We start from the raw sequence: 15468 nt of genomic DNA, 5'->3' as shown, positions 1-15468 counted from the left end.
CAAGGATTCTGGGGCTTCGTCTGACATACTTTGGACATGTTGTAAGGAGAGACAGGTCTTTAGAGAGGGACATCATGCTGGGTAGAGTGGAGGGACAGCACAGGAGAGGAAGACCCTCTATGAGGTGGATTGATTCAGTGACTGGGGTAATCAGGATGGTGTGTCAGAGGCAATGAGATTGGCACAGGATAGAGCATGGTTTAGGGCTGTTGTACATAGGATCGCTGTGAGTCGCAAACGACTCGCCGGACACTACAACAACTATCGAGTGACCACTTACTCTACTGAAAGTCCCTTCTGCGAAAATTTGCTTTTCCTAAAGTCCTTGCAGTTCTCTCTGTTCTGAAGAGCACACCTCCCAGAATCTCACCTTAAAGTAGTCCCCTGTCACAAATTCTATTGCCCCCCTTCATCTGTGGAGTGGCCGAGTCGTATGAGACTACATGCTCCAGTCAAGCAGTTTCTGTCTAGGGGGGTAGCAAGTCAGCTCTCTTTTTTTAGTTCAAATGCCAGTTGAAAAAGCCTTTCCCCTGCCTGTGGCTCTGTGTCACAAACTCATTTGTCCCGTTTGGCCCCTTAGATGGCCACACAACTGCAGAGGCATGGAGAAAGACCTATCCCTAGGAAAGTTTCAGTCCCATCTCCCCACACACAACCCAAAGGGCTCACTCTGGGCTACAGTGTCTCCTCTCCTCTGCTTTCTCTCCTGAAGCTTAATGTCTTCCATTTTATCTCTGGGGTGGCATGTGTCCAGAGCCTCCAATTTACACAGTTTATTTGCAGGGGGGTCTCAAGTCGGCTCCCCTTTTCGCAGAAAGCTAAAAGTCTTTCCCCTGCTTGTGACTCTGTGTCCCAAACTCTCTTGTCCTCTTTGGCCCCTGGGATGGTCCTGCAGCTGTGGAGGCAAAGATCCCCAAATAGAGGGACCTATTCCCAGGGACATTTCAGTCCCATGTCCTGTATATTTCATTTGTATCTGTCTTTATTCTCTTTTTTTTTTTTTTATTAAACATTTTTTTGTTTCTTTTTAAAATAGTTTTCATTTAATTGTTCATACACATTTTGTTTTAGAAAATTTTTATAGGAAATCTTCTGAATGTCTTAAGAAGTCCTTGCTGTACCCTGTCCTTCCCTTCACCCTACTCATCCACCAGGTAATCTCTGTTCCCTTCTTTTCTCTCCTCCCATCCTTGTCAACTGTCCACAATTGTTTCTGTGTTTGAACCTTTCCTTAGCTTTCCCCAATCCATTTCATCAGTCTTGCATACCCTTCCAGATTGTTGATTGTAGTACATCCTACATCTGATTGTTCATTTCAGTTTGACCTTCCCTTCATCACTTTTAATAAATACTGTTTATTATCTCTCCATTCATTTACTGCTCTTTCCCTCCCCCAGTGATCATCCTATTTTTCTCACAATGATCTAATTCCATATTTCTACTTTTGTTACTGACTTATTTCACTCAGCATAACGTCCTCCAGATTCATTGATGTTGTAAAGTAGGCCATGAGTTCTTCATTTTTTACATGCCACCTAATGCTCCATTGTGTGATTGTACCAGTTTCTCTGTCCATTTTTTTGTGAATGGGCACTTGGACTGCTTCCTTCATTTTGCTCTTGTGAATAATGCTGCAGGTAAACATGGGTGTGCGTGTATGATTGTGTCACAGCTCTGAATTCTTTAGGGTATATTCCTGGTAGTGGAATCAAATGAGCTGGATCAAATGGTATTTCTATTTTCAACTTTTTGAGGAAATACCAAATTGCCTTCTATATCTTTGTACCATTTTACATTCCCACCAGTAGTGCTTGTGAGTTCAGGTCCCTATACATCCTTGACAGCACTTGTTCCTTGCTGTCCTATTGAACTTTGCTATTGTTTTTAGGGTCAGATGATATTGTTTCATTTTACATCTCTTTAATGATTAATGAACTTAAGTATTTATGTATTTCTTGGTCATCTGAAATGTCATCTTTGGTGAAGAATCTTTTCATTCTTTTCATGTCGTCTTCTAATTTTGTGTTTGAGTTGCTAGTCTTTTTCTTTTTAAGGTACTAAAGTTTTGTATCTATTTTAGATATGAGTTCCTTATCAGACATGACATATTCAAATGTTATTTTTCCTAGTCTCTAGACTTCCCTTTTACCTTTTGAAGAAGTTTTTAAAAGCATTCAAGGATTTCCTTTTTAAAAGATTATACCTATCTATTTTATCCTCTCCTGGTTGTACATTTTTTGCTATGTTTTAAAACCTATTCATGCATAGATTGTCTTTGTTGTTGTTATGTGCTGTCGAATCTAATATGATTCATAGCAACCCTATGAACAACAGATCTGAACCCTGTCTTATCCTGTGCCATCCTCACACTTCCTGACACACTAGAACCCATTGCTGCAGTCATTGTATCATTCCACCTGGTTGAGTGTCTTCTATTCCTTCACCAACCCTCCACCCTTCCTAGCATCATGTTTCTCTCCAAGCAGAAGGCCCTCCTAGTAGCATGTCCAAAGTATGTGAGGTGAAGGCTTATCGCTCTTGCCTTCAAACAGCACTCCAATTGCACTCTCTCCAAGTTATATCAGTTTATTCTTTTGGCCATCCGTGGAATGTGTAGTGCTCTTCTCCATCACCACAGCTTAAAGGCATCAATTCTTCTGTCATTCTTATTCATTGTCCAGCCCTCAGATGCCTAGCAAGTGATGCGAAAGCCTATGGGCTGAATCAGATGCACCTTACTCCTCAAATTGGCATCATTACTCCTAAATAATTTGAAGAGATCCCTAATTGTAGACTCTCCCAGTGCAGTGTGTCTCCTTATTTCTTAACTTCTGGTAAAAAGGTGTTAATTGTGGGTCCAAGTAAGATGAAGTTGTTGACAGTTTCAGTCTCTTCTCCATCCATCATGATAGTACCTATCAGTCCAGTGGTAAGAATCTTTGGTTTCTTGACACTGAGTTGCAATCCACATTGAAGGCTGCATTCCTTGATCTTCTGTGACAAGTGCTTCAAGTCCTCACTTTCAGCAAGCATGTTTTGTGTCATCTGCATAATGCAGGTTATTGATGAGTCTCCTTCCAATCCTAATACCACAGTCCTCTTTATAGAGTCCAGCTTCTCTAATAATTTGTTCAGCATACAAATTATATAGATATGGAGAAAAAATACAACCCTCTTGCACTCCCTTCTTAATTTTAAACCCCTGCTCTGTTCGCACAATAGTCTCCTGCTCCTGGTTTATAGTTTTTGCTTTCAACCCTGGATCCTTGATACTACTTGAGTTGGGGTATGTGTGTGTTTGTGTGTGTGGTTTGAGATGCAAATCTAATTTCTGTTTTCTGTAGGTTAATGTCCAGTTTTGGGGTTTTTTTGTTTTGGGGGTTTTTTTATTATTCATTCCAATGAACATTTACAGAGAATTTGGATTTCCATTCATTCATTGTTGCACCTTTCTCCCCGCCCACCCCTCCCACCCCGAGTATGCTCTTCTCTTTGAAAAGTAAAAGAAAAATTCCTTCATTGGTGTACAATCCCCCTCACCCCCCAACTCCCACCTCGAGTATACTCCACTCTGCAACCTTCATTCCAGACTCTTATGATAATGGTAATGCCCTCTAATATATTGCTTTTAAACTGTTCTCTCCTTTTGCCAGCACCATATGTTAAACAGATTGTTGTTGTCCTGCTTACTGTGTTTCATCTCTTTAACAAAGATCAGTTGACTGTGGGTGTATGAGTTGATTGCTGGATTCTCAATGGTACTCCATTGGTCTATGTTTCTGTTGCTGTACCAGTGTTTTTTACAGCAGCAGTGTAGGAGGTTTTGAGAACAAGGAGTGTGATGCTTCCTGTTTTGTTTTTCTTTTTTAGTAGAGTTTTGCTTGTTCAGAGGTCTCGCCCTCTTGGCTTGCTTTGTTTCCATTTTATCTCCCAGGAGAGAAAACATATTAGAGACCGCACCTGGGAGAAACCTCCCTTGTATCCAAAGAGGACTGTTAGGATTAAGAAATATTACATTCCATCTTTAACCCTTTTACAGCTATTTAATGTCTTAGATAGGGGGGCTCATTGCATAGCTTCTATATTACTATATACATGTATTTTCAGTGACACAGTTCAATCCATGACAACATCTTTTTCCCCAGCCGTTCTCATTCACCCTTAAACATCCTTCTCCTGGAGCCAGTTCTGTGCTTTCTCTGATGCCTTTACTGAGTCAACTATATTGATTCTCTCTAATTCTACATTTACCTTTTGCATTTTTTTTCTTTTGATATGTTTCCCAAGATGAGTTGGGAGTATTTTCTTTTGTACTTCCTTTGTTTTCCTAGATGTATTAATAAAACATAGGCATTAATGAAAGTCACCCTCATTAACTTGTAATCTGAATTAATCCTCTGCCATCTGAAGTACTTTAAAGGGAACAATGAATGATCATCTGCTTCCTCCTCTTGCTCAGTGTTTCTGTCCACAGGCACCACCTAAGGGACTCCCTGTTCTGATTGTCATCATGGAGTGAGTGCCCTTGAGTCAGTTTTGGACTAACAGGGACCCAGCGTCGCAGAGTCAAACTCCTTTGGAGGGTTTTCCAGACTTCAGGAGCAGACTGCCGGGTGGTCTGTCTCACTGACCTCCTGGGTAAACTCAAGCTGCCAGACTTTTCAGTTAGCAGCCACACCCTTAATCTTGCACTGAGGTTCTGTTACTGCTGATTAAGAATCTTAACACATTAACCCTTCTTGAAATGTTGGTATTCTTTTCTGTAGAATTTTTTTATCTATAAGGCATGTCAGTCAAGCCTTTATAGAATAATTTTCATAAGTCTGTCTTTTGGTAAAGCTTGTGTCAGAAAATTATTTTCAATGTATTTTCCTCTAAGGAATCTTTGATTTAAAGATACATGCACAAACAATGACCTTAACATAGATTGCTGTAATCTGTTTATATTTCATACTTAACTGATCACACAGTATATATTAGTTGCTATTTTAGACAGAAGGGATGTAGTATGAACAAGAAACCAAGAGACTCCTACTCAGGGACTGATTAGGACAGAAGCAACCCAGCATGCAAGTGAGCCAGTGAACTATCAGGTGGTAGAAAGGCACTGAAGCCCTCTTTAAGAAGTGTTATTTTTCACTGAGACTTCTTTAGCTCCTAATAGGTCTGGAGGGATGAGAACTTTCCTAAAGGAAAGGGCAGCAAATGTAAAGACCCTGAGCTGGGAAGGATCAAGCTTAGTCATGGTGTCTGACCCTTGGGATCTTTTTCCTGAAAATGGCTGACTTCTTAAAAAAAAATACAATGCTCAAAGCAAAGCCGACTTGCTAATTTAATTGACTGAAAAACAGCTTTTAGTATCCAGTGTTTCCAGACCTTCAAGTTGAAAGGCTCCCTGAGGGCCGTCATTTGTGTGAATTATCTCTATTTCCATGAAAGTAAAAAACATGAGAATTAAAACAATTCCTCATATATACCCAAAACCTTCATCTGGTTCCTGGTCAGCAAGGAGAAGTGTGAAGTAGTGATCAGAGATGCAGCCAGAGGCAGAGTGTAGGTGCTGGGTGTTGGTTTCACAGGTCTTTACTTTGTGCTACAGTGTTGAGCTGCTCATCATAAGGTTGTACTTTATGTTAGATTTTAAAATATAAAACGTTAAAAATAAAATTATTTTGTACCACAACAAAATGCCTCATGCAGCCTGAGAACTGGGTAGCACAACAACAAGGTCCCTTTTGGGGCTTAGTTGCAGAGTATACAGGATTATCACAAGATACAGTTGTCCAGCTCTGCTTTTTGCCAGCTAACCAGCGTCTAAATCACAAGGAGTAAAATTACTTCCATATTTAGTTAGTTTGGGAAACTTTTTCCAGAGAACATTGTTAATGACTTCTGTTTATTTATCCAATGACTGCAGACTCTTCCACTGCAGAGTTCAACAGGATTTGCAGAGGGCCTCTCTCGACATCTCATTTTAAATCTAATTTTAAAACCTGGAGAAAAGAAATCTGTCAAAGTCAAGTTTACTCCAATTCACAATAGAACTGTCTCCTCACTAATCATAATCAGGTAAGTTCTGTGAATTAAGTGTGTTAATTTCAAATGCTTATTTATATAGCAGGTTTGATTTGATTCAAGTTGTATTTATCTAAATTCTAGAATAGGGTATCCATTTTATGCAGCACACACAGGCACACCCTCCCAGTTAATGAAAGGACCTTTCTAATTACATTTGTAACTGAAAAACATGAACAGTGTCTTACTAACTATGTGACTCTTGAAAAATGTACAATTCTTGCTATTCTCTATGTAAATTAATAAAATGTAGATACCTACCTATAGATTTTAGCTTATTAATTTCTACAATGTTTTACAAAACTGTAATAGAAACTATATCAAATGACTGTGTCATTTCTGTTCTTTCATAGGAACAACCTGACGGTGATGGATGTTGTGATTGTCCAAGGACATGGGACAACAGAGAACTTGAGAGTGGCAGGCAAGCTTCCCGGTCCTGGCAGCTCCTTACGCTTTAAAATCACAGAGGCATTATTAAAAGATTGCACCGATTGTGAGTATCCCAGACAGGTTTAAGACATAAATCTTAACATTTTCTTTGCAATAAATTATTCCAAAATAATAATATTTTTATGTATGTATGTATGTACTTATAGTAATGACGAATTCCTAAGATTTTAAGGAAATATCCCATCCTACTTTCAAACTTAATAAGATGCTTTGCTTTGGATCTTAAAAACATTAAAAATACCAGTCCTGAGTGCATATTTAAGCTGATTTATTCTAACTGTAAGACACAAAGCATAATTGAAGTCTTGCTATTGAAAACATTAAAAATTGGAGTTCTCCTGATGAAGGCTGGGTAATAGCTGATCTCTAAATCATGTGCAAATAGTTTGTAATTTCTAATGTGTAGTAGTAGTTTATGAATACTGTAGTAATCATATGAATTAGGATCATAGGCTAACAAGAATATTGAATCCTAATTTTTTTTCTCCCTTTAGCTTTGAAACTTCGAGAACCAAATTTCACCTTGAAAAGAACATTTAAAGTAGAGAATACAGGACAACTGCATATTCACATAGAGGCCATTGAAATAAGTGGATACTCATGTGAGGGATATGGCTTTAAAGTTGTTAATTGTCAAGAGTTTACACTAAGTGCCAATGCTTCTAAAGATATAATCATATTGTAAGTATTTTCTTACATAAATCAATGATTTTTCACTGACATCTTTATTAGATTTACTCAAATTTTAGCTAAATATATTTTTGTATTTACAAAGCAAAATATTTATGTGTTCTTGTATCAGTTTTTAACTTCATGTATGGGTAAGGTGTTTTTCATGTCAAAGTTATAAACCCTCTGACTCAGATATCTTGGAAATCCATTTCAAAATTATTTTCAGAGTTACATGAAAACATTGAATGTTGGAAAAGGAAATTCCCTCTTAATTCACAGAATCTCAGCAGTGGAACAGAGACTTGCCTCAAACATGCACTTTTTTCTTGGTGTAGAGTATAATAACATGCATTCATCATGTTAATTGGTATTCATCAATTTGGGGAACCTTATTTTTTGCCAATGCCTTCAGTGCAGCTTAAACTTCTTCCATCCATATTATTGGTTCTTGATCATATACTGCTTCCTAAAATGATTCCATGTCAATCAAATACAGTGACTCTTATTTGACACTTCCTGGATCATTCAGACTAGCCTTATAGAGTCCTTCAGTATTGCAGCTCAAAGCTTGACTTTTCAGTTCTTTGGAAATGCTGAGCATGTTCTTCCCTTTTGATTGTTTAACTCCTGCCTTGCACATTTTGTTATAATACATTGCTTTTTTTGCTTTGTTTTCTCAAGATGCCCTTTGAAATCTTCTATTCTTCTGTTATTATTCAACAGCAATAGGTGAATACTAACACCAGGAAGGTCCACACTCCAGACAACAACACTCCATAGAGATCAAAGGGCAGCAATTGCCCAGGGATAAAGATCAGAAGGAGGAAGGGACAGTAAAGAAGGGTGAATAGAAACCGTGAACCTAGGGCGTGAGAGGAGGATTGTTACTTTGTGGGGACTGAAATTATTGCCACATTTCAATGTGTGTATGTGAATTATACAGTGAAAATCTATTTTCTCTGTAAACTTTTATTCAGATGACAGTATAAAGGATTGTTTGTGTTTTTTTGTGGTTTGTTTTTTTTTTTAAAAAAAGGCAAGGTCCTGGACCCTATATGTAAAATAGTCCTCGCTAAAAAGAAATCTATTCTTTTGGTCAGTAATTTTTTTTATATTTATATATATTTTACTGCTGTTAATTGTAAAATCATTTGACAGTTTATAATTTGTTATATTGTAAGACTTAATGTGAGAAATACAATTCCTGTGCCTTAATTATATAATAATTCATGATCGCCATTGGGTATTTACTTGGTTTAAGTAGCCCCAATGATACAGGTACAGTATCATGTTTGCCTCATAAGCCAGCATTCAAGAATAAGATATCTTTCCTCAAGGTGCAGATTCCCTGGTTGGATAGCATACAGTTGTCATAAAGTTAAAGTCATTATGGGAGTAAGCAGTACCACTGAAGGTGAAGAAAGGTCACTAGAGCGAGGATGGTTTTAAAAAATGAAAAGTAGCCTGAGAGGTGGCTGAATTTACATAAAGGAATAAGGAAGAAAAAGCTCAGGGATCATTTTCTGAATCAATAATTAAGCAAAATATGTTCTTTATTTATATGCAATTTCTCTACTTCATCAAACTTAGAAATGAAATAAAAGTAACAAACTGTAAAATTCTGTTATGTTAAAAAAAATCTGTAATGCTAGTTTGTAATAATACTGTAAATATACTTAAATTGCTAACGTACATTTTTAATATTCTGCCTTAATGTCCTCTTTCTTATCTTAGGTTTACTCCTGATTTCACAGCCTCTAGAGTTATTCGTGAACTGAAGTTGATCACAACTAATGGCTCTGAATTTGTATTTATATTGAATGCATCCCTTCCCTACCATATGTTAGCAACCTGTGCAGAAGCTCTACCCAGGCCCAACTGGGAATTGGCTTTGTACATCATCATCTCAGGAATAATGAGGTACTTGTGTCTTCTTGCAAGGTTGGTATTGGGTTGTTAAAAGGCAGTATGCCTAGTGTCTGCTGTGGACCAGTCACTGCTCATAGTGTTGGGGGTACACCAAGCACAAACCAGGATAACCTCTGCCTTCATATTGGAGCACACAGTAAAATTCTTTATTTTGCCTTTGAAATTTGTTATACAAATAAAATATGTGATAATTTCTTTAAGGAAAGAACACTCTTCATTTCTAAGATAATTTGGACTTATAAATGTATTCAACATAAGCTTGTTCTTTATTCTTGAGAAGCACCTAAAATGATATGAAGCTGATTAGAAATTTTCTTTAACTCTTTTACATCCTTAAATTTTTAAAAATGTAGTTCTTTATGTCATTTGAGAATCAGATATATTCAGCTTGAAATTTGCACCATTTTCTCATGCATTCTTTCAAAGGCAGAGTTGGACTTGGAACCTCGATGCCTGCACGTTGAACTGACTCCTAATGATCCTCCTTCAGGTTTCCAGTGTTGGAAACTGGATGAGAGTAGATTGCTCATCTTTTTCTCACAGAGTAGCTGGTAGAGATGAACTGCCAGAGAGGCATTGCTTTGTGGTTCATAGCAGTGAAACTCCCACAGTCTAGATGCTCTGTTGGCCCTAAAAGTTGAAACTGAAAGAAAAGATCAAAGCAGCTGTTTCTTGGTAAAAGAAAAGCCATCTAAGTCTTTGCTTCTGATAAAATTAGTATGATGACAGTCTTTAACCCTTTGATCTATAAAGCTTTATTTATTCATTAAAAGATGTCAAAGATATCTCTTTTCAATGTATCATTTTGGACTTTACCAAGAGGCTATTATGTCAGATTTTAGAGAAAGAATCATATTTGGTTACCCTTGCACTAACAGATGGATCTTGGCTCTCCACCTTCTGCACCCCTCAGTGCACTCTTCCTCCTAGTGATTGGAACAGCCTACTTGGAAGCACAAGGAATTTGGGAGCCATTTCGGAGGCGATTGTCCTTTGAGGCCTCAAACTCGCCCTTTGATGTGGGAAGGCCATTTGACTTGAGAAGAATCGTTGGTATTTCTTCTGAAGGAAAGTATGTTCACAGGCTCCAAATAACTTCTAGAATACCTAGATTTGGCGGAAATAATTCAAAGAAAACCTAGGGTTCTTCTATCTAGAATTATATAATAATGCCTTCTATAGCGTTTGTTTACAGAACTCTCATGCAAGATACCCTGTTTTTATTATTTTAGTAAAAGTGAAGATACTCCAAGTGAAATCACTGGTGATCTGATTCTGTAGAATTCTGAAAAGCATCGTGTTTTTGCTTCTTTCCTCAGAGTCATTTATATTTGTGATCACTATACTGATGAAATGTTTCTTAATCTTAGATTTTTCTAAGTTGTTATTTACTGATATGCAGTTGTTCCTTTTTTCAGCTTGAACATACTCAGCTGTGACCCAAATCATGGTAGAGGCTTCTGTGGAGCAGGCAGCTCGTCTTCCAGACCAGGTGCAGGGGGTCACAAGCAGTGTGGCACATCAGTCCATCCACACAGCAGTCACAGCAGTAGAAACTCAGCTGATGTTGAAAGCGTCAGATCCAAAATCAGTTCAGGTACCTCTAGCAGGACTTCCATACAAGCAGCTTCCTCACAGTCTGCTAGCAAAGCAAGCCCCCTTGTGTTAGATTCAAACACAGTGACCCAGAGTCAAACAGCTGGCAGAAAATCCAGAGGAGCCAAACAGAACCAGCAGATCAGTCAGCATCATGCTCACAGCACACTGGAACAGCACGTGCAACCTCCACCACCATCAGTGCCTCAGCACCAGGACCCACAGCCTGAGAGACTCTCCCCCACCCCCCTCACACAACTTCCCCACCCTGAACGTGCCAGCAGCACAAGGCACAGCTCAGAGGACTCCGACATCACCAGTCTCATAGAAGCCATGGACAAAGACTTTGACCACCATGACTCCTCACCCCTCGAAGTGTTTACAGAGCAGCCTCCATCACCATTGTCAAAAAACAAAGGTAATGGTCTGTTCATGCTGGCTGTAGAAGATAACCTGTGGGGAAAAATCAGAACATGGTTATAGTGCTGTTGTGACTAGTTGTGATAAACAGGTGTTTTAGTAGATGTTCTGTCTCAAAATTAACTCTAGTATGGGCTTCTGTTTCACCATATCAAAATAGGAGTACTCATTTGTCATGAAAAGTATTTTATTTCTTAGATTACTTATCAGAATCAGAAATTTGTTGGACATCTACTGCTTTCATTTTCAACTACTACTAAAAGGACTTTTATAAAATTCTTAGAATACTTTTATGCTAGGGTGTGTGTGTGTGTGTGTGTGTGTGTGTGTGATATTTGGGCATGTTGCAAAGAGTGACCAGTGTTTGTAGAAGAGACATCATGCTTGGGAGGGTGGAGGAACAGTGCAAGAGAGCAAGACTCAAGATGAGATGGACTGACTCAGTGACTGGGGTATTGGGAATGATGGTGTAAGAGACAATAAGGTTGGTTCAGAATAGAGCAGGTTTCAGAGCTGTTGTAACATATAAGTTGCTATGAGTCAGAGCTGTTGTAACATGTGAGTTGCTGTAAGTTGCAAGCAACCTGACGGCATATAACAACATGAGTAACATGCACAGAGCAAGTCTGTTTTCTAGTCAACACAAATGATACACTTTATGCTTTGTGACATTGAGGGGCTTTTTGTTTTTTCAATTGAAATTTAAATGAAAATTTTGAAAGCAAACTTGTTTTCGGTTCAACCATTTACACATATTTTGTTTTAAAACATTATTATAATACCCACAGTGTAATGCATTTTCCTGCTTCCTCCCTAGAATTCTTATTTCCAGCACTTTTCCTATCCTGCCCTTTCTTTCCTGCTAAACTGTAGCCAGATGTTGGTTTTTTGGCCTTACATGACTTGTAATTCTAAAACATAAGTGCCTTCTGAAATTATTAATTACTTTACAAGCTATACTGACTGAAAGTTGAGCCGTGAGGTGAGTTTTATTACAGATTCAAAGGTTCATAAAAGCTCTAGGCTCAAGAGTTCTATTCAAGAGTTCTATTCGTCTCTGTTTGGCCAGTAAACCTGACCTCTTGATTTTTAATTTTGTGCTGCCTATCCCCACCTCCAGTTCAGAATCTGAAAATTATCCCATTAAGAGCTGGGCACCATCTTCTACTTCTGGTCTCTGATGTTAGAAGTTGAAGTTCATGTGTTCTGTCAGTTCTTTGAAGGAATTTTGTCAGCACATATTTTTCTTCCCCCTTCTTTATTCCACATGGGGAGAGACCAGTAATTGCACCTTGGATGGCAACTTGAAAGCTTTTAAGATTCCAGTCTATACTCACTAAAGTAGGATGTGAAACATCTTTCTAACTATACTATACCAAGTAACCTTGATGTCCCCTAGACTTTGGTTCCAGTGCCCCAAATCTAACAACTCATTAGCATAGGGCATTCGATTATGATTGTTGTTGTTGTTGTTGGGTGCTATCAAGTCAAGTACTGCTCATAGAAACCTTGTCAAGAACAGATTTGAACCCTGTCCTATCCTGTGCCATCTTTACAATCTGTGATGCACTTGAACCCATTGCTGCAGTCACTGGATCAATCCACCTGATTGAAGGTCTTCCTCTCTTTCACTGTCCCTGCACCTTCCCAAGGATGATGTCCTTTTCCAAGCAATAGCCTCTCTTAGCAACATGACCAAATTATTGAGGAGTAGTGATATCAGTTTGAGGACTAAGGTGCATCTGATTCAGGCCATAGTGTTTCTGATTACTTGTTATGCATCTGAGACCTGGACAGTGCATAAGGATGACAGAAACAGAATTGATACCTTTGAGCTGTGGTGTTAGAGAAGAGCACTGAACATCCCATGGATGGCCAACAGAAGGATGGTCTTGGAAAGGGTGCGGCTGGAAAGCAAGAATGATCAGGCTTCACCTCACATATTTTAGACACATTGCTAGGAGGTGCTATACCTTTGAGAGGGACATGATGTTGGGTAGGGTGGAAGGTTGGAGAAGGAGAGGAAAACCCTCAACCAGGTGGACTGACATGGTGATTGCTGCAGTTGGCTCTTGTGTGTCAGGAAGTGTGAAGATGGCGTAGGACAAGACCAGGTTTAGATCTTTTGTTCCAAGGGTGAGTCATACTCAACTTGATGACACCTAACAACAACAGCAACATGACCAAAATATGTGAGTTGAAGCTTTATCATCTTTGCCTCCAAAAAGCACACAGCTATACCTTTTCCAAGACATATTTTTTCTTTCTTTTGGCCGCCCATGATTCAGTACTCCAACACCATGGATCAAAGGCATCAATTCTTCTTCTGTTATGTTTTTTCACTGTCCAGCTCTCAGCAGCATAGCAAATAACTGAAAAGACTGAAACTAACTTAGTCCTCAAACTGAAATCATTGCTGCTCAATAATTTAGAGTTCCCTGACAGCAGACAGTACATCTCTTGATAAACCTGATGTTGCCTATAGGTCCAGTGGTGAGAACTTTTGTTTTCTTGATATTGACAGGCAATCCATATTGAAGGCTGTAATTTTTTATTCATGAGGCAAGCACTTTCAAGTCCTCCTCTTTTAACCAAGCAAGGTTGTGTCATCTGCACAAAGAAGGTTATTGATGAGTCTTTCTCCAATCCTGATGCCAAATTCTTATTCATAGAGTCCAGCTTCTCAAAGAATTTACTCAGCATATAGATTGAATGGATATAGAGAAAGGACACAACCTTGACATAGCCCTTTCTTAGTTTTAAACCATGTGTGTCACTTGCTCACATCGGGCATGTTGCTAGGAGGGGCTATTCCTTGGAGAAGGACTTGATGTTTTTAAGAGCGGTTGATCAGTGAAGGAGAGGGCACTCTCACCCAGGTGGATTGACATAGTAACTGCTGCAGTGTGCTCTTGTGTGTCAGGAAGTGTGAGAATGGAACAGGATAGAACAGGGTTCAGATCTTTTGTTCATAGGATCTCTGTGAGTCGTACTTGACTCGACGGCACCCAACAACAACAACACAGCGCTTGCTCTGTTCACACAAAAGCTTCTTGGTCTAGGTATAGGTTTTGCTTATACACAGTTTTGTTTATACACAATTAAGTGTTCTAGAACTCCCATTCTTCTCAATATAAGTTGTAGTTTGTTATGATTCACATAATCAAATGCCTTTCCATAGTCAATAAAGCACAGACAGACAGTCTTCTAGTATTGTTTGCTTTCAGCCAAAATCTATTTGACATCAGCAGGGATATCCCTGTTACCACAGACTCTTAAAAATAGCTTGAACTTCTGGCAGTTCTCTGTCTATATAATGGTCTTCAGGGGTATTTTTTTAATACATTCGTTCTTGCACATTTTTCTCTCTCCCCCTCTTATCCCTCCCCCAGTCCACTTGACAATGTACCGCTTGTTGTTTGATGTTATACATATAATGCCTAATCATATATTCTTCTCAGACAGTTCTTACCCTCATCTGTCTAATGAAGTGTTCCTTATTCACTCTTTTTCTATTCTCCCTTAACCCCCTGTGTCAGTCCTATTCTATAACAGTGGTGTTATGCAATATTTATTCTTGTGTAACTGAGATATTTCACTCAGCATAATGTCCTTCAGGCTTACGTTGTGTAATGTTTTACAGGTTCATTGTTTTTCAGTGCTTCCTAGTACTGCACTGTGTGAATATACTATAGTTTTTCTATCCATTCATTTGTTGATGATAGAAATGTCTATCTTGGAGTGCTTCCATCTCTTTGCTGCTTTGAAAAATACAGCAATAAATATGGGTGTGCATGCATTTGTTTGAGTCTCAGCTCTGGTTTCTTGAGGATAGATTCTCAGTTGTTGGAATGATGGGTCAAATGGTATTTCTAGTTCCAACTTTCTGAGAAAATCCCTTCCACAGTGGTTGTACCATTTTACATTCCCACCAGCACTAAATAAGAAATCCAATCTTTCCACAACCTTGTTAACATTTGTTATTTGCTTTTGACTGGAAGAGATCTAAATTTGATCCCATTCCGAAGATAAGTGATCCAACAGAGTGTGGGAATTATCAGACAACATTATGAATATCAGTGCATGCAAAATACTGCTGAAGACCATTCAAAAATGGCTGTCGGCAGCGCCAGCGAGAGCAACGCAGTGCCAGCAAGAGCGACGCAGCGCCAGCGAGAGCGACGCCGCCAGACGGGAGAACGCCGCCGCCAGACGGGGTTCCACCACAAGAGGGGCCTGGAAGAGACTCGGGAAGAACAACAGCCAGCCACCTACCACGGAACTCCAGAGGAGCGAAGACTGTGAGACCCCAGAGGAACGAAG

The 15468-nt window shown here is 39.0% G+C and overlaps 1 protein-coding gene across 1 annotated transcript in view; it reads left to right on the top strand.

The window, feature by feature from the left end:
• TMEM131 (transmembrane protein 131) overlaps positions 1 to 15468 on the top strand; it is a 408192-nt gene that overhangs the window by 319720 nt on the left and 73004 nt on the right. The window contains exons 26-31 of the mRNA XM_006900709.1: positions 5918 to 6069; positions 6429 to 6571; positions 7023 to 7209; positions 8935 to 9120; positions 10043 to 10201; positions 10548 to 11143. Coding sequence (XP_006900771.1) covers positions 5918 to 6069; positions 6429 to 6571; positions 7023 to 7209; positions 8935 to 9120; positions 10043 to 10201; positions 10548 to 11143 — 1423 coding nt within the window. The remainder of the gene's footprint in view (positions 1 to 5917; positions 6070 to 6428; positions 6572 to 7022; positions 7210 to 8934; positions 9121 to 10042; positions 10202 to 10547; positions 11144 to 15468) is intronic.

This window comes from Elephantulus edwardii, unplaced genomic scaffold, assembly GCF_000299155.1.
Source record: "Elephantulus edwardii isolate Elephantulus edwardi_28Jun2011 unplaced genomic scaffold, EleEdw1.0 scaffold00291, whole genome shotgun sequence".
NCBI classification, from domain to species: Eukaryota; Metazoa; Chordata; class Mammalia; order Macroscelidea; family Macroscelididae; genus Elephantulus; species Elephantulus edwardii.
This window is presented reverse-complemented; position numbering and strand designations above follow the sequence as displayed.